The 24,465-nt window shown below is 40.2% G+C and overlaps 1 protein-coding gene across 5 annotated transcripts in view; it reads left to right on the top strand.

Moving 5' to 3' along the window:
* The window catches only part of LOC142335897 (uncharacterized), a 133,428-nt gene that overhangs the window by 36,047 nt on the left and 72,916 nt on the right, over positions 1-24,465 (top strand). The window contains exons 5-6 of one of the 5 annotated variants that reach the window (XM_075384253.1): positions 8,890-8,991; positions 22,946-23,197. In XM_075384253.1, coding sequence (XP_075240368.1) covers positions 8,890-8,991; positions 22,946-23,197 — 354 coding nt within the window. Of the gene's footprint in view, positions 1-8,889; positions 8,992-22,270; positions 22,529-22,550; positions 22,679-22,945; positions 23,198-24,465 lie in introns of those variants that run through there. The other 4 variants (XM_075384256.1, XM_075384257.1, XM_075384255.1 and 1 more) reach the window with 4 other exon arrangements.

Below are 24,465 nucleotides of genomic sequence, written 5' to 3'. Positions count from 1 at the left end.
AGCTGCTTCTTCGGGATCCAATCTCGTACTGCAACTGAATGTTGAGGGATTCAGGAGTTGACTAAAATGTTCCGTCCAGCGTTCAAGTCGTTCCTCTTTCGTCCGTAAGTTGACGCCAGTGCTTGAAACTAATTTGGTCAACTGGGGCCTCCAGTTTCGGCAAATCTGCTGTGATGCCCCAAAAACCTCCTTTAAGTTGCCTCTGTCCGCGAAGCTCTGCACTTCTTGGCCTTTGCGTTCAAGCCATGCCCGTTTGTCTGCACGTAGAGCTTTTCTGCAACTTCGAGCAACTAGAGGCGAGCCTCACCTGTGACAAGTGTGAAAGGAAGTTCAAAACAGTCAATGGCCGAAAAGTTCACCAATCGAGATACTGTGGCAAACCTAAAGCAGCTGCCACACGCGTGTTTTCCTGCAAAGTACAAGATGTTATCGGAAACGAGTTTGAAAACATAGAAGCGTTCAAGTATCTCGGATCATATGTCAGCCTCAAGCATGGAGACCTCCAGGAAGTCAATTGCAAACTTGCAGAAGGTAGACAACGGTTTGCTAACTTCCAAAATCTCTGGAAGAGCAAGCAGCTCAGCGTGCACCTCAAGTGCAATTTGTACAAAGCACTCGTTTTATCAGCCGTGCTGTACAGCTCAGAGACTTGGACTCTTTCGAAATTAATGGAGAGAAAACTTGAGAGTTTCCACTGTGGTTGTCTTCGGAGAATTCTACGTGTGTCATATCTGGAGAAAGCAACGAACGATGAAATTATGTCAAGATCGCGAATGCCCCAACTATCCACGATGATCATGCTCAAACGGATAAAATGGTACGGTCACATCCAGAGAATGGAACCAGGAAGATTAGCCCGCAGTGCCTTCGATTGGGACCCGCCCGATCAATACGCCCATGCCAGACGCGCTCCTGGGGGGCAACGGAAAACGTGGATGAGTCAAATCGAAGGAGACTGTGTACGAAACAAAGTATCGTTCACCAGATTGCAGGAGAAAGCAGCAACCGGGTCAAAGAATGCCTTCAACAATTTCGTCGTACAGCACTTCACAGAATAACCAAACAAATAACTCTTCTTGTTTTGTTTGTATTTGTATTTGTATTTGTATTTGTTGCCAACCGTGCCTTTATTTCATATTTGGAATTAAAGTGTTGAAACAGTAGTAGTAGTAGTAGTAGTAGTAGTAGTAGTAGTAGTAGTAGTAGTAGTAGTAGTAGTAGTATATTAATAGTAGTAGTATATTATTAGTAGTAGTACATAGGTGTGTGTATTTTATGAATATCCATTTTTTGATGTTTTGTTCTGTTGATGCATCCGATATTAAGCCAATGGTCTTACCAATTGGTTTTGTTGCTGTTAGATAGAATCCTAGTTGTAGTAGGATGTCTCTGCCCATCACAGATTGCGGTAGATGCTTAACCAGTAGGAAGCTACAGTTTTTTGCCGTCCATGCTCCTGACTTGAGTGTAATGTGTAGTACCCCTGATATCTTTATGTCCTGATTGTTGAAACATTTACATCTTGATTTCTCGTCAAATGTTGTTATTCTGCTTGCTTTGTTTTTGTTTGTGATTTCCTTTGCTTTTGCATGCTCCATAAATGATCGAGGCGAGCCTGTGTCTGCTAACCAATCCATTACTATGTTGTTGCATTTAGTCTTGACCCAACATTCACCTCCTGCTTCTTTGTTAAACGATATGCTGTTTATTTTCTTCAAATCCACTGGTCTTATTGTGTTCACTGATGACCAATCGTCCATTAATTCTTTTATGTAGAGTGCGACTTCTGCGTCAACTGTTTCCTCTTCTGTTTCCTCTTCTTCGACGCACTTTTCGTGTTCTTTCACATGTCGAACTCTTCTTGTTTGAGGGGTGCTTTGTTGTTGTATGTTTTTTCTGTAGTCTTGTCTAAATTTGGGATTTTTGCTTTCAGGCATTGGTGCTTTGCACTTCGATGTGAAGTGACCGATCTTTTTGCATATTTTGCATGTGAAGTTTTGAGCTTTGCACATGTTTAGATGATTTTTTATAAATGCTTGTCCGCATTTATAACATGGTTCTATTTTTCCAGTTGGTGGTGTAGGTAGAATTGGTTGTTGTATTGTGCGTTGTGGGAAGGATGTTCTTGGCTTGTTTCTGATGTATGATACTTGTGACCAGCTGGTATTGTTTGTGTGTGCTCTCAATATCTCCTGTTGGTTTGCTTGTCCCTCTCTCTGTTGATGGCGAAAATAAGTACTTGTTGTGGCGTTCTCACTTCTGATAAAAGATCCATTTGAATTGATGTGTTAGTCATATTTGAGATTAATAGGTCCTTTACCAAATCTTCCTCCAAATCTTTGATTTGCAGAGGGCACCTGCTTCTCTTATTCTACTGTAAAATGTCTCGAGTGATTCGTGTGATTGTTGCATAGATTTGAAGAACTTGAATCTGTCGAATGCGGTGTTTCGTGGAATGGTGAATGTGATATTGAGTTCGTGTACGAGTTCGTGTGTGGTGCATTTTTCTATTTGTGTGTGTTTGGGTTTTGTCTGGTGATAATTTCTTCTCGGTTTTGCTTCAAGTGATAGGTAAATAAGGCTTTTAACATTTGTGACCGCTTCGTCCCACGGTATCCTGTCTAATAGTGCTCCTTTACGTTCTATTACCTTGTACTCGTTCTCAAAGTCTACTCTCCTTCTTTCGTTTCTCTGCTCTCTATTTCTTGCTTCGTCTTCTGTCTCTCATTCAAATTCCTCTTGGTATGTTGCTAGTGTGGGGTAAAATAAGTCTGTGGGTTGTGGTTTCAATTTGAGTAACTTGTCTACTTCGATGCTGTCGCGTGCCAATATCGCCATTTTTAGTGTGGAGAACCATTGTGTCCATTCTATTGGGGGTGTTGCTTCAGATTCCCAAAACGGGTTTACTCCTAATGGCGATAAACCTGGTAGTAGTAGTGGTAGTAGTAGTAGTAGTAGTAGTAGTAGTAGTAGTAGTAGTAGTAGTAGTAGTAGTAGTAGTAGTAGTAGTAGTAGTAGTAGTAGTAGTAGTAGTAGTAGTAGTAGTAGTAGTAGTAGTAGTAGTAGTAGTAGTAGTAGTATTAGTAGAAGTAGTAGTAGTAGTGGGGGACAAAATCCAACCTCACCTCCACGTGGTGTCCCCTGGGGGTAGGTCATGTGCTGCGGCTCTCCGCTCACATGGTCGAGCTAACGAGGCACTGGTCTCCTAGTTTGTGGCGCAACTAGTCGTATCTCAGCCTTCAAACACCAAAGCAATGAGTACATTCAACCATGGCCCCGAGTCCCGGGTAAGGGGTGCTAAGAATCTCCCGAGGAACCAACTCAGAATTGCAACTTTAAACGTCAGAACACTGACCCAAGCCGGATCTTTAGAGGCTTTGAAAATGGATCTGGCGCAATACAAGTTGGATATTCTGGGAGTGCAGGAGACGAGATTGCAGGAGCAAGAAATTGATCTCGGAGACCACAAGCTCTACCTGTCTGACTCGTGGTTGTCTGGTGTAAAGTCGAGACAACGAGGAGTGGGCGTTGCTGTAAAGAAGTCATTGATAAACAGCATCGTAGAACAAGTGGCTCTAAGTGAACGTATTTGCTACGTCAAGTTCGCGGCTCGGAGGAGAGCCAATCTAGCTGTTGTTGTCTGCTACGCACCTACGAATGAAGCTAGTCTCCAAGAGAAGGATTTGTTTTGGAGTCAACTTTCAGACCTAGTTTCCAGCTTCAAACATAGGGAGCGTATTTGTGTCATCGGTGACCTCAATGCAGAGCCTGGACACCAGTTGAATGACACCATGAGCTGCAGAGGCCCGTTTGGAATGGGTGAAGAGAATGAAAGCTTGGAAAAGTTGTTATCATTTTGCACTTTACACAAATTGCTCGTAGGTGGTACATGGTTCCAGCATCGACAAGTGCATCGGTACACCTACAACCCTCCCGATCCGAGTTGTCGAAAAAAGATGCTGGATCACATTCTGTTTGCAGAGAGATACAGAGGATGTCTGACGAATGTGAGGACCAGAAGAGGGAAAACCACAATTACCGATCATGAACTGGTCATTGCGGAAGTATCTATGAAACTTTTGTCTAAAAAGCCATGTTTCACGCCCAGAATCAGTTCTGCAAAGCTGCAAGATGAAACAACGCGTGACTTATTCACGCAGGAGGTCAAGTTACATCTTGATAAGAGCGGCGATTTCGAGAATACAGAGCAGTCTTGGGACAATTTTCGAAAAGCCCTGAACCAAGCAGCAGTGAAATGCCTCCTTCCGGACAAGCGAGTGAACAAACCTTGGATTTCTCCTGATTCTCTGGAACTTATCCGGAAACGAGCTGATCTACAGTTGAAGAAACACAGCAGCGCGGTGGCGTTGTTAGAGTTCACAAACTGCTGTAAGGAAGTCAGAAAAGCTCTACGTGCAGACAAACGGACATGGCTTGAACGCAAAGGCCAAGAAGTGCAGAGCTTTGCGGACAGAGGCAACTTGAAGGAGGTTTTTGGGGCATCACAGCAGATTTGCCGAAACTGGAGTCCCCAGTTGACCAAATTAGTTTCAAGCACTGGCGTCAACCTACGGACGAAAGAGGAACGACTTGAACGCTGGACGGAACATTTTAGTCAACTCCTGAATCCCTCAACATCCAGTTGCAGTACGAGATTGGATCCCGAAGAAGCAGCTGAAAGCTTGTCGATTGACCTGAGCCCAATTCGATTTGAAGAAGTGCTTGAAACTGTCCGCAGGTTGAAGAATGGCAAGGCAAGTGGACCCGATAACATTTCCTGTGAGATGTTGAAAGCACACAAGGGTATTGTCGAGTGGCTCTGGGACATCATAGATAAGTGTTGGTCGACGGAAGTTCTGCCCGATGACTGGAAGGTAGCAGAAATTGTCCCATTATACAAGAGTAAAGGAAAGAGGTCAGAGTGTTCGAACCACCGAGGGATCTCTCTATTGTCAGTACCAGGCAAAGTGTTCGCTTCCGTTATTCTCAATCGATGCAAAGATTCAGTGGATCGCGTCTTAAGGGAAGAGCAGTGCGGCTTCAGAAAAAGCAGAGGATGCGCCGATCAACTCTTTGCCCTGCGTCAAATAATAGAGAAATCAATTGCGTTTCAATTGGATATTAGCTTTTGTTTAATAGACTTTCGAGCGGCATTCGATTCTGTCGATCGTGAGAAGATGTACCAGATAATGAAACACTATGGTCTTCCGCAAAAAGTGATAAACATCATAAGAAACAGCTATGATGGATTCAAATGTCGAGTCAAAGCCGAAGGTGAGAAAGGACGCTTATTTGATGTCAGAACGGGCGTTAGGCAGGGTGATGTGTGGTCCCCAATCCTATTCGGCCTTGTCATCAACTACATTTTGGCTAACTCGGTGCATGGAGGATTAGACATTGGGAGATTGATGGCTGACTTAGATTTTGCTGATGATGTTGCTCTCGTGGGGGTCTCAGACAGTGAGGTGCAAGAAAACCTACATCGAATCGAGGCCCTTGCGGAAGCCGCTGGTCTGAAGATTAATGTGGCCAAAACAAAGAATATGGGCGTAAAATGCGACAGCCCAAATGTTGTTGCAGTGCCTAGTATCCAACAGAACGTGGAGATACTCACTGGAACACATAACGGCAAACTAGGACTCCTGACAGAGACATCTAGCCAGTCACGACTAACCATCAGCACGGAGGTGCTGCTGGGAACGAAAAAGAAAGCGGGCTGGTTCGAAACACAAGATGGCCGGAAGCTAAGATTGAAAAGCTTATCGGTGGCTAAGCCAGCGTTGGTAGCTTCACAACAACAATCTGCGGTAGCAGATTCAGAGTCGTTAGAAAATGAGAGTCGGTCAGTGGTGGCTGACCAAGAGTCTTTAAGATGTCAGAATTGTCAGCGGCAATTCAGTACAGTTACCGGACGCAAAGTGCACCAAACAAGATTCTGCAAAGCCGGTTTGTCAAAGAATGTCGTCGACAAGTCAAAGTTCGAGCAACTAGAGGCGAGCCTTACCTGTGACAAGTGTGAAAGAAAGTTCAAAACAGTCAATGGCCGAAAAGTTCACCAATCGAGATACTGTGGCAAACCTAAAGCAGTTGCCACACGCGTGTTTTCCTGCAAAGTACAAGATGTTCTCGGAAACGAGTTTGAAAACATAGAAGCGTTCAAGTATCTCGGATCATTTGTCAGCCTCAAGCATGGAGACCTGCAGGAAGTCAATTGCAAACTTGCAGAAGGTAGACAACGGTTTGCTAACCTCCAAAATCTCTGGAAGAGCAAGCAGCTCAGCGTGCACCTCAAGTGCAATTTGTACAAAGCACTCGTTTTATCAGCCGTGCTGTACAGCTCAGAGACTTGGACTCTTTCGAAATTAATGGAGAGAAAACTTGAGAGTTTCCACTGTGGTTGTCTTCGGAGAATTCTACGTGTGTCATATCTGGAGAAGGCAACGAACGAAGAAATTATGTCAAGATCACGAATGCCCCAACTATCCACGATGTTCATGCTCAAACGGATAAAATGGTACGGACACATCCAGAGGATGGAACCAGGAAGATTAGCCCGCAGTGCCTTCGATTGGGACCCGCCCGATCAATACGTCCATGCTAGACGCGCTCCTGGGGGGCAACGGAAAACGTGGATGAGTCAAATCGAAGGAGACTGTGTACGAAACAAAGTATCGTTCACCAGATTGCAGGAGAAAGCAGCAACCGGGTCAAAGAATGCCTTCAACAATTCCTTCGTACAGCACTTCACAGAATAACCAAACAAATAACTCTTCTTGTTTTGTTTGTATTTGTTGCCAACCGTGCCTTTATTTCATATTTGGAATTAAAGTGTTGAAACAGTAGTAGTAGTAGTAGTAGTAGTAGTAGTAGTAGTAGTAGTAGTAGTAGTAGTAGTAGTAGTAGTAGTAGTAGTAGTAGTAGTAGTAGTAGTAGTAGTAGTAGTAGTAGTAGTAGTAGTAGTAGTAGTAGTAGTAGTAGTAGTAGTAGTAGTAGTAGTAGTAGAAGTAGTAGTAAAAAATATAGCCATTTTCTCAGGTCCCTGTTGTACAATTTTTTGATTGACACCTTAGTGTGTTATAATTACTAGATATTGCAAAATCAACAACTACTAACAGCAGTGATAGACAACGTTGAATTGTTTTTTGAACTTGACCCTTATAGGCCAATCCAAAGTCGACCATGACCAATATCGGTTGATCTAAAATCAACCTTGACCAATACCGTCAACCTAAGGTCAACCATGACCAATATACTTGACCAAAAGTCGACCATGACCAATATCGATCAAGCTAAACTCGACCATGACCAATATCGGTCGCCCTAAAGTCAACTATGATCATTAAGGCCGACCTAAAGTCTGATCATATCCGTTATCGGTCGACCACTATCTTTCCAAACCCCATATCGTTCGACCACGATCTTTTCATAAGTCAACTTCTCAACTGGAGTCAGGAACGCAGGTCTTTTCGAGCGCTCATATACTATCTAGCAGACTTGAGGCTGATCAGAAACGGATTCGAAGGCACTTCGAGCGCACAAAAACGTTTGAGCCCGGCTGAGTCTAATCAGGGGCACTTACGGTCTTGAATGTTCTGATCAGGGGAACTTTATTCGGTCTGGGCGCATCCACCCCCCCCCCCCTGAAGATGCGCTTGAATATGGGTCGGATTAGAGCTTATAATGGTCTTGGACCTCAACCTTCAAAATGTTAGAAGTCAAAGCTGAATTCAATTATAAGGACCTTTTCCTTAATTGACATCTTTGAAAGAATCCCAAGTCGAGGTGGCCAGACCGAATTGAGCTCTGATCAGAGCATCTTCGAGCGCACACATGTTCTTGGTGCGCTCGAATTACATGGTCTGGAAAAGGCTTCGAGCGCACTTTTGTCTGGACAATGGTCTGGAACTTGACTGATCAGAAGCCACTTTGGTCTGGGACGGTCTGATCAGAGGTCACTTTGGTCTGGGACGGTCTGATCAGAGGCAGGTTCAAGCGCACACTAGTATGATCAGCGGCCGATTCGAGCCCACACTAGACTGACTAGAGACCAAGTCGAGCAATTTTTTTCAAGTTTTTTTACTGACATTTGTTGTCTCTTGTAAGAGTCAACAAAAAAACACCATTCTGAGCAGAAGTCCAGCTGCAAATCTGATGGGTTTGATCAGAACCAAGGGGTCCAGCTGATAGCAACTGCCGGTCCCCTCAAGAAAAGATTTTGAATCAAAGTAGATCAAGACGTTTTTATGCAAAGCTGTCTAAATTCATTTATTCAGTTAAAATCATAAATAAATAGCATGCTCAATAATTTTTTGAGCAATTTTTTTGGTTTTAAATTCAATAGCAATACTTTTAGGATTGGTTTTTTTGTTAGTTGAATATGAGATTGATAACATCGATTTTCATGGAATGATTATATTATAACGATATTGAGAGATTTGTTGATGTTCAAAATCATTCTCTGATCGGACTATTTTGAGCGCACTTTAGTCTAAACTGAGGCAACTTCGAGCGCACTTTTGTCTGATCAGAGGTGATTTCGAGCGCACTTTTCTCTGATCAGAGGTGATTTCGAGCGCACTTTACTCTGATCATAGGCAATTTAGAGCGCACGTCAGTCTGATCAGAGGCTATTTCGAGCGCACTCCAGTCTGATAAGAGGCGGATTCGAGCGCACTTCGAGCGCACAACGATCTTCAAGCGCACACTCGTCTGATCAGATATCATTTCGGTCTGGGACTGTCTGATCAGAGGTCCCACTTTTCTGAGACGGTCTGATCAGAGGCGATTTCGAGCGCGACCTCAACCTGGGAAGTGATGATAAAATGGTGTTTCATAATAATTTTCTCGTTTGCTGAATCGAACTAGGTCTATGTTCATTTTTCCTTGTAGTTCAACCCTACTTCGAGCATGACGGTGACCTTGATTTCCTGGACATTGTGTACGACGACGACCTTGGTACATTCCATCTCGCAAGGGTCGGTAAACGAATTGGTAAGTTATCCAATTCATTCTTTAATTACATAACAATCAAATTTACGTCGTTTGGCAAAATTTCCCAGTGTCAGCTGGTGGAAATTTGAATGGAATTATAACGTCTGGGTGGGTAAGTCATTGACATCGCCTGGACCAAAATTTTTGTCGAACTAATTCGAATCATAAGCGCTATATCGAACCACTTAATCGAATCATAACCCCGAAAGTTTCGGTCATAAGCTGACAATACCAAATCATAACCAGGGCTGAGATGGTGGAGATATGAACCGGTTGATCGAGGCGAAAAAATTGGCCATGATCAGACATTCCGGGCAAAAAGGGGCAATAAGTCGAATTAGCTGACATTAGCGCGAACTGCCACAAAATAATTTAAACAAAAAGTGTTTATGTTTCAACCCTGTGGGACCATGAGAAATCATGTTTCACTATACGAAACTGTGCGTCTATATTCAGGCGTCTATATGCTCCGACAAGACCTTGAAATGATTAAAAGGTGTGCGCGTATATCCAAATTAGTACAAAATTATCCAAAATTGAGCAATTTAAGACAAGCATGATCCGACGAAACAGATAATGGAAGTATGTGCCACTGAGATTTAACAATCCAGACAGTGCAAAACTACTCGATAATGATAAGACAAACTGTTAATACACGCTGAAACCCTTTTGTCTCCTTATAATTTAATCCTTTCCTGTCTCTTTGTAAAGAAAAGTGGTTTGTAAACTTCCTATGATAACTGATGAAACGCCAAAGAACAAAATTAGTTTTTTTAATAATTTTTTTTTATTTGTATTAATCCTCAAAAACTCAATAAATAACAACAAGATTGAATAGATGACTAATCAAACACTTAAGGGCAGTTTTGTCCCACCAAAAGAACGAAAAAAGAAAAAAAATTCGGGCTTTGTCATAAGTTACCTGAGCTGTCTTTCTCAGTTAGCTCACAGAAAAAAAAATAAATTTTTTAGATGTCCGTGCGACTATGAGTTATATTCAATCAGACTGTGAATCGAATTATCACGGTTTTGCAAACTTATGGTTTGACAAAACGGGCTTAAGACTAGCACTTAAGGGCTCATGATTCTAATTTGCACCTTCCATATTTCCACCACCTCAACAGGGGGAGTCACCATAACGCCATTATCCTATTCGGGTTTTGATTAAATCTGCTAAACAGCCCCACTCAAATAAACTTTTTAAATTTCTTTTCCGTGAGCTAAAAAGCGCTGTACGTTAACAACCGAAACAGCAGAAAAATCAAACTTACAGCGAAGTCGGTGTTCCGATTTCTTTATTGTTGATTCAGTCATGGTCCTTTTTTCGGGTTTTGAATATTTTCAACAAAGTAAAATAGATTAAAAACAGTTATAAGAAAATGCTTCGTCAATTATCTTTTAAAGTTGGTAAGCATATTCTTGAGTTACTGTTTTTAGTACCTCTTGCGGAAGATTTGACTCTAAAAGAATAACTTATGTTGAGAGAAAAGAGGTTCAGAATGCATCAAAATTTTGTATGATCAAAGTCACTCAGTTGCAAAGTTTATCGTACCGATGGCTCGTATTATCGAATCTTTGTTGTGAATTCCCCTACCGTTTCTTCCGTTGGATCAAGTTATTCTTACTTAGCACATATCTGAGCTTTTTGCCCATTAGCAACAATTTCAAATCTTGTCACTATTTATTCTCTGAGCATCCGATCATTGGGATTTCTCCTCCGGCTTAATCATAGCCGCACAGTTTTGGGATCTTTTCAACAATTGCCCCCCTTTGGTACCTAGTAGAGAATCGCCTCCCCTTTTGTGCTATACTTTACAATATTACTTGGCCTACAGTTTAGATAGCCGAATAATAGTTAAAGCGCAATTGCGGACCGCTGTTCATGGCCATGCCTCTCATGCGCTGCGCTGTGGGATGTAATCCGGAAATCGCGGGTCGGTTATCCCACTGACCCGCCAGTCTGAAATTCTTTTCGCTTTGTATTCCGGTTCGGCTAGTTGCCATACCATGGCGTATTTTATTCAATTCAATTTAACATTGTATGCGCATGCGTGGAAAGTTATTCGGAATGGAAAGATTGGTTAATAAATGGCTCGCTTAAATTGTATTCAAGAATAGCCTCCCCTTTTGCAAAAAGGGGGGGGGCAGTTGTTGAAACAATAAGAGTTTCGAAATGTCTCATTTTCAGTTGATAGTTTAGAAACAGAAACCGGGTTGAAACGTAAACGTGCTTTCTCTGATTGTTTTGTGATAGTTAGGGCTAAATCTAAACAATTCGAATCAATCAATTTATTCTTGATCAAAGGGTTGAAATTTTTACCACCTCAACCGGGTTCCCAACCGGGACAGAAACTAATAAACTGATTAAAGTTTTTCAAGATAGAAGCTCTGAACCTGGTAGCTTCAGTCAAAATATTGCAACGACAGACGACTTTTTTTCTGTTTCAAGGACTGTGAGGGAAACGTTTGAACCAATTCTGGCTTAAGTCTGAGGTTTTTGTAGGAGCCATGAATGACTACAAAGGAAGAATCAAATCAAATACAATCTAGTTGCAGAAATTTGTATAATAGCCAACACAAAGCGATAGCGCTCTTTCAATATTAATTTAAATGATAAAAATGCGGAGGTAAAATAGGTAAGCCAGTCACAATTATATATATATATATATATATATATATATATATATATATATATATATATATATATATATATATATATATATATGTATATATCTTTTCGGACTTTCTCCGTCTTGGGGATTTTTCAAAGAATGCGAACTCTTCAAGTGCACATGCTGCTTTTCAGATGCTACCGTTTTATATGACTGTTGTGGCTGCTTTGAAATCTTATTAATAAACGAGCTTCACAGCCTGGTGTCGTCTTCTAAATTTGTGCTAGGCTCAACAGTGAGGAGACTCTGTCGCCCAGAAGATCGATCAAATACAAAAAACCAAAGGTTTTGAATTGGTGAAGCACGCGTTACTTTGTTACTCTTCTATTTCCCCTCCTGCACTCTTGTATGCTGCTGTAAATTAGATTGCCTTGAAATAAGTCAATTCACAATGGGGCTGGTAATATCAGTTCTAGTTATATGGATGACTAAGGTAAGAGAAAAACTTGCACATCAATAGAGAAGCCAAATTCAAGACAATTTGTAATAGTAATTAAAAATATTAATACCAATAACCGTGGTTCACTTCCCAAATGAACTAAATCACAAACGCTCACAGTATTCCAACTGGTCTTGCGATTACAAACTCAATATCTTCTCAGCTTTTCACACTAGCTTCTAAAATTTAGTCCCACTAAACCCACAATTTTCTCTCGCTCGTGCAAAAATCTCTCCTGTGTCCAAACTTCTGAAGTTCTCCCAAAAATCTCCCAATTCTCGCTTCAGCCCACAACACATCTCTCCGATCCTCTGTGTCACTTCAATTTATACTCAACCAATACGCTCTTATCTTAAGCAAACAAACCTTAATCTCTTAAGTGAACATTGCAACTTACACTTGCAATCTGTCACATTCTGTAGGAGGGCTTTAATTGCTATGCAAACAAATCAATATCAAATTATGCTCTGTCTTTCAACTGCTACCAACCATTGTTCAACTTTCTTCTTATCTTAAGTACACGACCTTTGGTCTCTTATGTAAACAAATCCACTTCGCTTTATCTCATATTTGCACTTGACATGTCAACCAGTGTTTGCTTAGCAAACATTGAACGTTGCTCTGACAAGTTCTTATACCTCTATTTCCGCTACCAAACTAACTAGCTGCAATCAATCCCTGTCAAAAATCAAGTGTTGAATAAATAACTAAACTCAACCCTAAACCAAAGACCATTTTTTTCCAATTTTGAAACTATTTCATGCAATTCCTCAGTTAAAAACCGCCGAAAAGTCTAATCTTCGTAAAAGCCCAAAATTTGACCTCTAGGAGGTCATCTAAAAGTCACCCGTCCAAAATGTGGCGTCAAGTTGATAAAACTAATTATTGTCACGGAATGTCTCAACATCGTTACGCCAGCCGTTGCGAGTCGTTGGCAATTTGAAAATTTTTAACGAGTGGTGGGTACCGAAACCCAAAAAATCCGAGTTCGTCAAAATTGACCGGGGTGGTTATTTTTTGTCACTAACTGTCTCAGGTTATCATATTATTACCATTTCAAAATGATTCGGCAACTCAAAAAGGCCAATTTCCGGTTTTCGGCACTCGGGTCGTCCCGAAGCACCGACTTCCGGTCGCACTTGGAAGTTAAAAATAGCACCATTAGAAAACCCTTAAACAATTACACTAACCCTCTAAAAATCATAAGGCTACTACCAATACTCCACGAGCAATTCAAATTTTACGTCCCGCAGCACCGGCGTGCGCTAGTCCCGTGCGGGTTGGTCTGGGGTCAAATCTGACCTCAAATTCGAATTCCTCGTACCCAAATTAGTCTATCATCCAATTTTCAGGTCAATCCGACTTCAACTTTTAGAGAAATTGCTATTTCAATTTAAGTGTTAACTACTTTTCCGCTAAAACTGCATTTTCATATTAAAAATCATAATTATGCTTCCTAGACTCGTCCCAAGATCACTCAGTACATTAATTCACACGTAAACCTAGTTTCGACTGGTTAATATGTTTATTCCCTACTTAAAAGTTCATTTTTCCATTTAAAATATCGAAAACCTTCAAATCACCTTACTTCCGGTGTTAATAGCTCGGGGTTGTGTAGTCGGATTGGCCCAAAAGGTATATCAGCCTGAGAGGATCATTGGGTGTACCTCACATTAAAATTTCATAAGCGTCCGCTTAATATAACTCCCACATTGGTGGGGCACCAAGTTCTGCTATCCCCCTTATTTTTGTGACTTCAAAATAGCACATTTTACTTCAGATTGAATTTCCAATTCTGTTCAAAGAATCTAGTTCACTTCAAATTTTTACTCTCGAGTTTTCTTCTAAATTTAAATCATTCATTTGGACTTTGGCCTGATGCGCAAATACAACTTTGCTAATTAATCAAAATGTTTCAACAGCTCAATATGCTTTTGTTCATCAAATTGTTTGTTTTAGATATATCACTCAACTTTGGTCTCTGGCGCCTTCGAAACAAAAACCCTTTACAAATGAACGCTTATTTCAAACACCTAATTAATTTTGTCAAATTTGACCTAAATTATTTGACTTAACTAGAGCTATCTGGTTATAAAATTTCTTTTGAGTTTATTTTTATGCGTTCTACACTCCTCCCTCCTAGATTATTATTCTCCCGAATAATTGCAAAGCCTTATCCTGCGACCCGGTTGACCTACTCCTACGGACTTTAGCAACTGCCGACCTAGTGAATTGAACCACTTAGCTTGAGCTCCAGTTTAATATAAACTAACTGCACTAAAAAATGAATAGCGGTTGATTGAATTAGATTTGAAAGCACTTTCACATTTCCACATTTCAACATATTCTACCCAATTCATCAACATTGATTTTTGATCAAACTCTTTGGTCTCTGGCTTTCATCATCCCCGGGATCCCCAAAATCACTCAAGTAAAAAAAAACAAATATAAAAATAGATCTACCAAAACTATACAATTCCTTAAATCATCTTTTTTAAAAAAAAAATCATAAAGCTATAGTGTTTGATCAAATTGTCCTAACAAGTCAAATTAAAATAATATAGGCAAAAATTGGTTGAAAAGGCTTGAATAACTTAGCTGTTAACGTCCCTCTAATCATACACTCGTGCACGTGAACATGATAACCTTCTTCCTCTGATGCTTAAATGGATGTCCACCTCTTCTTCCAGGCTCTCAACATATCGTTTCTGCTAGCTTTGACACCAACGCCAAAATTGCTCGCTAATGCTGTTACATTGTCGCAAACTACTGAAATAAAATTTGCCGCAAAACTTGTCTCGCTTCTGGCATCGTCGATATCAAGTTCCTCTACATCCGAATAATCTGTATCCGAAACATCTTCGAACCAAAATTCATCATCCGACTGCTCATCGCTTAGCTCCTCAGACTCTGGTGACAGTACATAATCCTTTTCCATAGCATGATGCTCATCTGGTCCACAAGACTCAACTTTTCGCTCAATGACTTTTTCTTCTATCGGAAGTTCTCCGTTGCCACTGTTTTCATATTCGCTCAGCGCTGCTCTATAAATTTAATGATTTGTTTGACCACAAATTTCATCCGTAAAATCGACCTCAGGTCCAGTTTGTACTTCATCGCCGTCACCTGGATTGCTTATTCTACTACCACTCACAGCAATGCTCACATCTTTCACTTCTCCAAACAGATCTTTACTGAAAGCTCCTTTTCTTGACCAACCACAGCGGGACCCAACGCCCAACTTTTCAGAACTTCTGCCGGTTTGCCGAAATTCATCCATTAAAGAATTGTCAACTCTTCTACTTGTATCAATCACCTGCCTTTGAGAACACTGCTGTCGCGGTCTCTGATCCACAGTATCATTGGTTTCAGTGACTTCCGCCCTGCTTCCCATTTTCCCTCTAACAAAGAATTTGTAGCTTTGCTCATAAAAAAATGGATTGTCAGTCAATCGTATGGCAAACTGATACAGCGTCTCGGTTAGTGTCCATGCTTGCTTCTCTAGAGTTGACCGCCAATAACCTCTTGGCAAATCACTTACTGCATTCAAAGCCCAACCACACAACTTTGTAGGCAACCACTTCATCATCTCTTCTTCCGTCCATCCCAGCTTCATGCCAGTGCTCAAATAATGTTCACGCCAAACCTCCCAAACTTCGTAGCCTGGTGAAGGAAAACGCTTCACCAACTGATAACCAAACATAATCAAACTATGGGTAACACAAAATCGCAAATGTAAGTCAACTTTTGGTGTAATCTCAGCAGTTTCTCCAACAAGAAATATCGCCCGCTCTCCAACTAATTGGAAATTAATCCACAGCAAAAAGTAACAACGAAACGAAGCCCTCCCAGGAGCGCCAATTTCGTCTTCTGATTTTCTGCTAGGCTCAACAGTGAGGGGACTCTGTCGCCCAGAAGATCGATCAATTACAAAAAACCAAAGGTTTTGAATTGGTGAAGCACGCGTTACTTTGTTACTCTTCTATTTCCCCTCCTGCACTCTTGTATGCTGCTGTAAATTAGATTGCCTTGAAATAAGTCAATTCACAATGAGGCTGGTAATATCAGTTCTAGTTATATGGATGACTAAGGTAAGAGAAAAACTTGCACATCAATAGAGAAGCCAAATTCAAGACAATTTGTAATAGTAATTAAAATATTAATACCAATAACCGTGGTTCACTTCCCAAATGAACTAAATCACAAACGCTCACAGTATTCCAACTGGTCTTGCGATTACAAACTCAATATCTTCTCAGCTTTTCACACTAGCTTCTAAAATTTAGTCCCACTAAACCCACAATTTTCTCTCGCTCGTGCAAAAATCTCTCCTGTGTCCAAACTTCTGAAGTTCTCCCAAAAATCTCCCAATTCTCGCTTCAGCTCACAACACATCTCTCCGATCCTCTGTGTCACTTCAATTTATACTCAACCAATACGCTCTTATCTTAAGCAAACAAACCTTAATCTCTTAAGTGAACATTGCAACTTACACTTGCAATCTGTCACATTCTGTAGGAGGGCTTTAATTGCTATGCAAACAAATCAATATCAAATTATGCTCTGTCTTTCAACTGCTACCAACCATTGTTCAACTTTCTTCTTATCTTAAGTACACGACCTTTGGTCTCTTATGTAAACAAATCCACTTCGCTTTATCTCATATTTGCACTTGACATGTCAACCAGTGTTTGCTTAGCAAACATTGAACGTTGCTCTGACAAGTTCTTATACCTCTATTTCCGCTACCAAACTAACTAGCTGCAATCAATCCCTGTCAAAAATCAAGTGTTGAATAAATAACTAAACTCAACCCTAAACCAAAGACCATTTTTTTCCAATTTTGAAACTATTTCATGCAATTCCTCAGTTAAAAACCGCCGAAAAGTCTAATCTTCGTAAAAGCCCAAAATTTGACCTCTAGGAGGTCATCTAAAAGTCACCCGTCCAAAATGTGGCGTCAAGTTGATAAAACTAATTATTGTCACGGAATGTCTCAACATCGTTACGCCAGCCGTTGCGAGTCGTTGGCAATTTGAAAATTTTTAACGAGTGGTGGGTACCGAAACCCAAAAAATCCGAGTTCGTCAAAATTGACCGGGGTGGTTATTTTTTGTCACTAACTGTCTCAGGTTATCATATTATTACCATTTCAAAATGATTCGGCAACTCAAAAAGGCCAATTTCCGGTTTTCGGCACTCGGGTCGTCCCGAAGCACCGACTTCCGGTCGCACTAGGAAGTTAAAAATAGCACCATTAGAAAACCCTTAAACAATTACACTAACCCTCTAAAAATCATAAGGCTACTACCAATACTCCACGAGCAATTCAAATTTTACGTCCCGCAGCACCGGCGTGCGCTAGTCCCGTGCGGGTTGGTCTGGGGTCAAATCTGACCTCAAATTCGAATTCCTCGTACCCAAATTAGTCTATCATCCAATTTTCAGGTCAATCCGACTTCAACTTTTAGAGAAATTGCTATTTCAATTTAAGTGTTAACTACTTTTCCGCTAAAACTGCATTTTCATATTAAAAATCATAATTATGCTTCCTAGACTCGTCCCAAGATCACTCAGTACATTAATTCACACGTAAACCTAGTTTCGACTGGTTAATATGTTTATTCCCTACTTAAAAGTTCATTTTTCCATTTAAAATATCGAAAACCTTCAAATCACCTTACTTCCGGTGTTAATAGCTCGGGGTTGTGTAGTCGGATTGGCCCAAAAGGTATATCAGCCTGAGAGGATCATTGGGTGTACCTCACATTAAAATTTCATAAGCGTCCGCTTAATATAACTCCCACATTGGTGGGGCACCAAGTTCTGCTATCCCCCTTATTTTTGTGACTTCAAAATAGCACATTTTACTTCAGATTGAATTTCCAATTCTGTTCAAAGAATCTAGTTCACTTCAAATTTTTACTCTCGAGTTTTCTTCTAAATTTAAATCATTCATTTGGACTTTGGCCTGATGCGCAAATACAACTTTGCTAATTAATCAAAATGTTTCAACAGCTCAATATGCTTTTGTTCATCAAATTGTTTGTTTTAGATATATCACTCAACTTTGGTCTCTGGCGCCTTCGAAACAAAAACCCTTTACAAATGAACGCTTATTTCAAACACCTAATTAATTTTGTCAAATTTGACCTAAATTATTTGACTTAACTAGAGCTATCTGGTTATAAAATTTCTTTTGAGTTTATTTTTATGCGTTCTACACTCCTCCCTCCTAGATTATTATTCTCCCGAATAATTGCAAAGCCTTATCCTGCGACCCGGTTGACCTACTCCTACGGACTTTAGCAACTGCCGACCTAGTGAATTGAACCACTTAGCTTGAGCTCCAGTTTAATATAAACTAACTGCACTAAAAAATGAATAGCGGTTGATTGAATTAGATTTGAAAGCACTTTCACATTTCCACATTTCAACATATTCTACCCAATTCATCAACATTGATTTTTGATCAAACTCTTTGGTCTCTGGCTTTCATCATCCCCGGGATCCCCAAAATCACTCAAGTAAAAAAAACAAATATAAAAATAGATCTACCAAAACTATACAATTCCTTAAATCATCTTTTTAAAAAAAAAATCATAAAGCTATAGTGTTTGATCAAATTGTCCTAACAAGTCAAATTAAAATAATATAGGCAAAAATTGGTTGAAAAGGCTTGAATAACTTAGCTGTTAACGTCCCTCTAATCATACACTCGTGCACGTGAACATGATAACCTTCTTCCTCTGATGCTTAAATGGATGTCCACCTCTTCTTCCAGGCTCCCAACATATCGTTTCTGCTAGCTTTGACACCAACGCCAAAATTGCTCGCTAATGCTGTTACATTGTCGCAAACTACTGAAATAAAATTTGCCGCAAAACTTGTCTCGCTTCTGGCATCGTCGATATCAAGTTCCTCTACATCCGAATAATCTGTATCCGAAACATCTTCGAACCAAAATTCATCATCCGACTGCTCATCGCTTAGCTCCTCAGACTCTGGTGACAGTACATAATCCTTTTCCATAGCATGATGCTCATCTGGTCCACAAGACTCAACTTTTCGCTCAATGACTTTTTCTTCTATCGGAAGTTCTCCGTTGCCACTGTTTTCATATTCGCTCAGCGCTGCTCTATAAATTTAATGATTTGTTTGACCACAAATTTCATCCGTAAAATCGACCTCAGGTCCAGTTTGTACTTCATCGCCGTCACCTGGATTGCTTATTCTACTACCACTCACAGCAATGCTCACATCTTTCACTTCTCCAAACAGATCTTTACTGAAAGCTCCTTTTCTTGACCAACCACAGCGGGACCCAACGCCCAACTTTTCAGAACTTCTGCCGGTTTGCCGAAATTCATCCATTAAAGAATTGTCAACTCTTCTACTTGTATCAATCACCTGCCTTTGAGAACACTGCTGTCGCGGTCTCTGATCCACAGTATCATTGGTTTCAGTGACTTCCGCCCTGCTTCCCATTTTCCCTCTAACAAAGAATTTGTAGCTTTGCTCATAAAAAAATGGATTGTCAGTCAATCGTATGGCAAACTGATACAGCGTCTCGGTTAGTGTCCATGCTTGCTTCTCTAGAGTTGACCGCCAATAACCTCTTGGCAAATCACTTACTGCATTCAAAGCCCAACCACACAACTTTGTAGGCAACCACTTCATCATCTCTTCTTCCGTCCATCCCAGCTTCATGCCAGTGCTCAAATAATGTTCACGCCAAACCTCCCAAACTTCGTAGCCTGGTGAAGGAAAACGCTTCACCAACTGATAACCAAACATAATCAAACTATGGGTAACACAAAATCGCAAATGTAAGTCAACTTTTGGTGTAATCTCAGCAGTTTCTCCAACAAGAAATATCGCCCGCTCTCCAACTAATTGGAAATTAATCCACAGCAAAAAGTAACAACGAAACGAAGCCCTCCCAGGAGCGCCAATTTCGTCTTCTGATTTTCTGCTAGGCTCAACAGTGAGGGGACTCTGTCGCCCAGAAGATCGATCAATTACAAAAAACCAAAGGTTTTGAATTGGTGAAGCACGCGTTACTTTGTTACTCTTCTATTTCCCCTCCTGCACTCTTGTATGCTGCTGTAAATTAGATTGCCTTGAAATAAGTCAATTCACAATGGGGCTGGTAATATCAGTTCTAGTTATATGGATGACTAAGGTAAGAGAAAAACTTGCACATCAATAGAGAAGCCAAATTCAAGACAATTTGTAATAGTAATTAAAATATTAATACCAATAACCGTGGTTCACTTCCCAAATGAACTAAATCACAAACGCTCACAGTATTCCAACTGGTCTTGCGATTACAAACTCAATATCTTCTCAGCTTTTCACACTAGCTTCTAAAATTTAGTCCCACTAAACCCACAATTTTCTCTCGCTCGTGCAAAAATCTCTCCTGTGTCCAAACTTCTGAAGTTCTCCCAAAAATCTCCCAATTCTCGCTTCAGCTCACAACACATCTCTCCGATCCTCTGTGTCACTTCAATTTATACTCAACCAATACGCTCTTATCTTAAGCAAACAAACCTTAATCTCTTAAGTGAACATTGCAACTTACACTTGCAATCTGTCACATTCTGCAGGAGGGCTTTAATTGCTATGCAAACAAATCAATATCAAATTATGCTCTGTCTTTCAACTGCTACCAACCATTGTTCAACTTTCTTCTTATCTTAAGTACACGACCTTTGGTCTCTTATGTAAACAAATCCACTTCGCTTTATCTCATATTTGCACTTGACATGTCAACCAGTGTTTGCTTAGCAAACATTGAACGTTGCTCTGACAAGTTCTTATACCTCTATTTCCGCTACCAAACTAACTAGCTGCAATCAATCCCTGTCAAAAATCAAGTGTTGAATAAATAACTAAACTCATCCCTAAACCAAAGACCATTTTTTTCCAATTTTGAAACTATTTCATGCAATTCCTCAGTTAAAAACCGCCGAAAAGTCTAATCTTCGTAAAAGCCCAAAATTTGACCTCTAGGAGGTCATCTAAAAGTCACCCGTCCAAAATGTGGCGTCAAGTTGATAAAACTAATTATTGTCACGGAATGTCTCAACATCGTTACGCCAGCTGTTGCGAGTCGTTGGCAATTTGAAAATTTTTAACGAGTGGTGGGTACCGAAACCCAAAAAATCCGAGTTCGTCAAAATTGACCGGGGTGGTTATTTTTTGTCACTAACTGTCTCAGGTTATCATATTATTACCATTTCAAATTGATTCGGCAACTCAAAAAGGCCAATTTCCGGTTTTCGGCACTCGGGTCGTCCCGAAGCACCGACTTCCGGTCGCACTTGGAAGTTAAAAATAGCACCATTAGAAAGCCCTTAAACAATTACACTAACCCTCTAAAAATCATAAGGCTACTACCAATACTCCACGAGCAATTCAAATTTTACGTCCCGCAGCACCGGCGTGCGCTAGTCCCGTGCGGGTTGGTCTGGGGTCAAATCTGACCTCAAATTCGGATTCCTCGTACCCAAATTAGTCTATCCCCCAATTTTCAGGTCAATCCGACTTAAACTTTTAGATAAATTGCTATTTCAATTTAAGTGTTAACTAATTTTCCGCTAAACCTGCATTTTTATATTAAAAATCATAATTATGCTTCCTAGACTCGTCCCAAGATCACTCAGTACGTTAATTCACACGTAAACCTAATTTCGACTGGTTAATATGTTTATTCCCTACTTAAAAGTTCATATTTCCATTTAAAATATCGAAAACCTTTAAATCACCCTACTTACGGTGTTAATAGCTCGGGGTTGGGTAGTCGGATTGGCCCAAAAGGTATATCAGCCTGAGAGGATCATTGGGTGTACCTCACATTAAAATTTCATAAGCGTCCGCTTAATATAACTCCCACATTGGTGGGGCACCAAGTTCTGCTACTCCCCTTATTTTTGTCACTTCAAAATAGCACATTTTACTTCAAATTGAATTTCCAATTCTGTTCAAAGTATCTATTTCACTTCAAATTTTCGCTCTCGAGTTTTCTTCTAAATTTAAATCACTCATTTGGACTTTGGCCTGATGCGCAAATACAACTTTGCTAATTAATCAAAATGTTTCAACAGCTCAAATTGCTTTTGTTCATCAATTTGTTTGTTTAAGATATATCACTCAACTTTGGTTTCTGGCGCCTTCGAAACAATAACCCTTTACAAACGAACGCTTATTTCAAACACCTAATTAATTTGTCAAATTTGACCTAAATTATTTGACTTAACTAGCGCTATCTGGTTATAAAATTTCTTTTGAGTTTATTTTTATGCGTTCTACACCTGGCATTTTTGCTTTACGACGGCCCAGTTCATCACTTTTGCCGACTGACAAACAATCCAGGCGAAGCTATTAGCCTCTGTCTTGTAAAGAACTGTAACTTTAACTGGTAGATAATAAGATAAAGCTTGCTCTCTTTATTTTTACTCCGTTTATCTAAATATTTATTCTTTTCATTTAAGTATTGACTGGTCAGTGACTCCATCAACCGATCAGCTATTAATGCAATTATATGATATAATTCTCCGTCAGTTAAATTGTACGTTTAACCCATGGCAACTGTCATGTCTATCTGTCTTTGGAATTCAAGTGTTCATTATTTTAAATATGACTTGTAGTCATGTTAGGATCGTATATAAAAGAAATCAAAATTCTTTGCAAAAAACTGGAATCGCTATGCCCTAAGCCAAAGATAGAAAAAAACAGTTATCTCTGAGAAAATTGAAAAAATATAATTTTATTCTGTCATATATCATTGGTAAAATATATACATATTGATCGTCTCAGTTACTCTTTTGAACTACAGGTATCAATATAAGATTTGGAGACATAGTTCAGTTTAACTCCCGAGTAGTGACATCTGTCACACTCTTCTACACCGCCCCAAACAACGGACATGTGTGTGGGGTGGAAATGCTGGGAGAATTAGTGGGATGTAATAATACAAACAGCCATCAGTACACTGTGGGTGAGGGGTATGAGTTTGCGGGCTTCATCACTCTTTCATCTGATGACGATGTCACGGCCGACAATTACTTGCTTTTGCCTCTACAATTTGGTTAGTCCAGTTAACTATCAATAACTACCTCCTAATGTAATAATCATTGTGAAGCTGAAGGTTGTTCAGATCACTGCTAAATTGATCCAATTAATCGTGCGTTCATCAAATTTTGTGTCTTCACAATTTTTCCTGCGTCCATGTTCAGAATTTTGTGCGTTCACCAGACCTAATCCAGTCTTATTTTTTTACACTCTAAAAATTACACTCTTCCACCCTTAATTAAGCGGAGAAATAGGGGTGTTTTTTGTTATTACACTTTTTGCTCTTTTCTCCGTTATTTTTGGTGAAAATCCTCGGCCCGGTTCGTGGAGTTTGCACTAATAAAAATTTGTGCAAACTTTACAAATACTTTTCAACTATTTATGAAAAAGTACCAGGCTGAAATCTTGGCGCATATCAAGCGCATGGGGGTATCTGCACGCTCTTAAAATACGGATGAGGACAGAAGTCAATTCTGTCTATCGACATATTACACGCTGACTTGCCAGACCAAAGCGACCCAGATCAGAAAAACTGGATGCCACACTGGGTATATTGTGACCCAACCTAAAGGCCTTCTAAACGCTATGAAAAAAATTGATAGTTGCGCGATTTTTGTGGGCACCAATTTCGCAGAGGATTTACCTGAGGCTGTTTGATGTTTGATTCTGGTTAGAGTCGAGTGTCTGGAACTGGTCTGATCAGAGGCCGCTTTTTGTGTTTGGCACGTCAACGTTTTTTCTGCTTTAGACATTAACGAGATACCGCAGGATTAAAACGGAGGTACATTATGATCATTCATGGTGATCTATCTGATAAATGACCGAGTACAGTCCCGACTTTTAGGATACAGCCTATGACTGTTTAGCAGAGCCCCCGTCTAAGCACTAACACATTGATGGCTAATTTGTCACTAGGTACCGTCCGATCATTAGCAGGGTACCTTTCGCTTATTAACGAGGCTCCGTAGCTTAAAAAACCACGTAATATTTTTTCCATTGCGTGATTTTTTTCTGAACATTACATCCGATAAATAAAAAGACTAACAATGATCCTCCTGGTGACCTTTCTGTTCATTGTCAGTGCTTGTTCTGATAATCAACGTGATACAATAGCATCTCCATCTAAGATCCTCTTAATGTATAAACACCGCCAGTCAGTAAGATCTTATGGAGTTCGCCCTGGATGTCGGTCATCAAGAACCAGGGAGGTGGAAATTGTTAAAAAGGATGAGGAAATTGTCAAGTCGAAACATGACATTGAACCTATTGAAATATCATTTATTT

The sequence above is a fragment of the Convolutriloba macropyga genome, chromosome 3, assembly GCF_964194025.1.
Source record: "Convolutriloba macropyga chromosome 3, txConMacr16.3, whole genome shotgun sequence".
Classification (NCBI taxonomy): Eukaryota; Metazoa; Xenacoelomorpha; order Acoela; family Convolutidae; genus Convolutriloba; species Convolutriloba macropyga.
The sequence above is the reverse complement of the archived record's forward strand: the minus strand, read 5'-3'. Positions and strand labels throughout refer to the sequence as shown.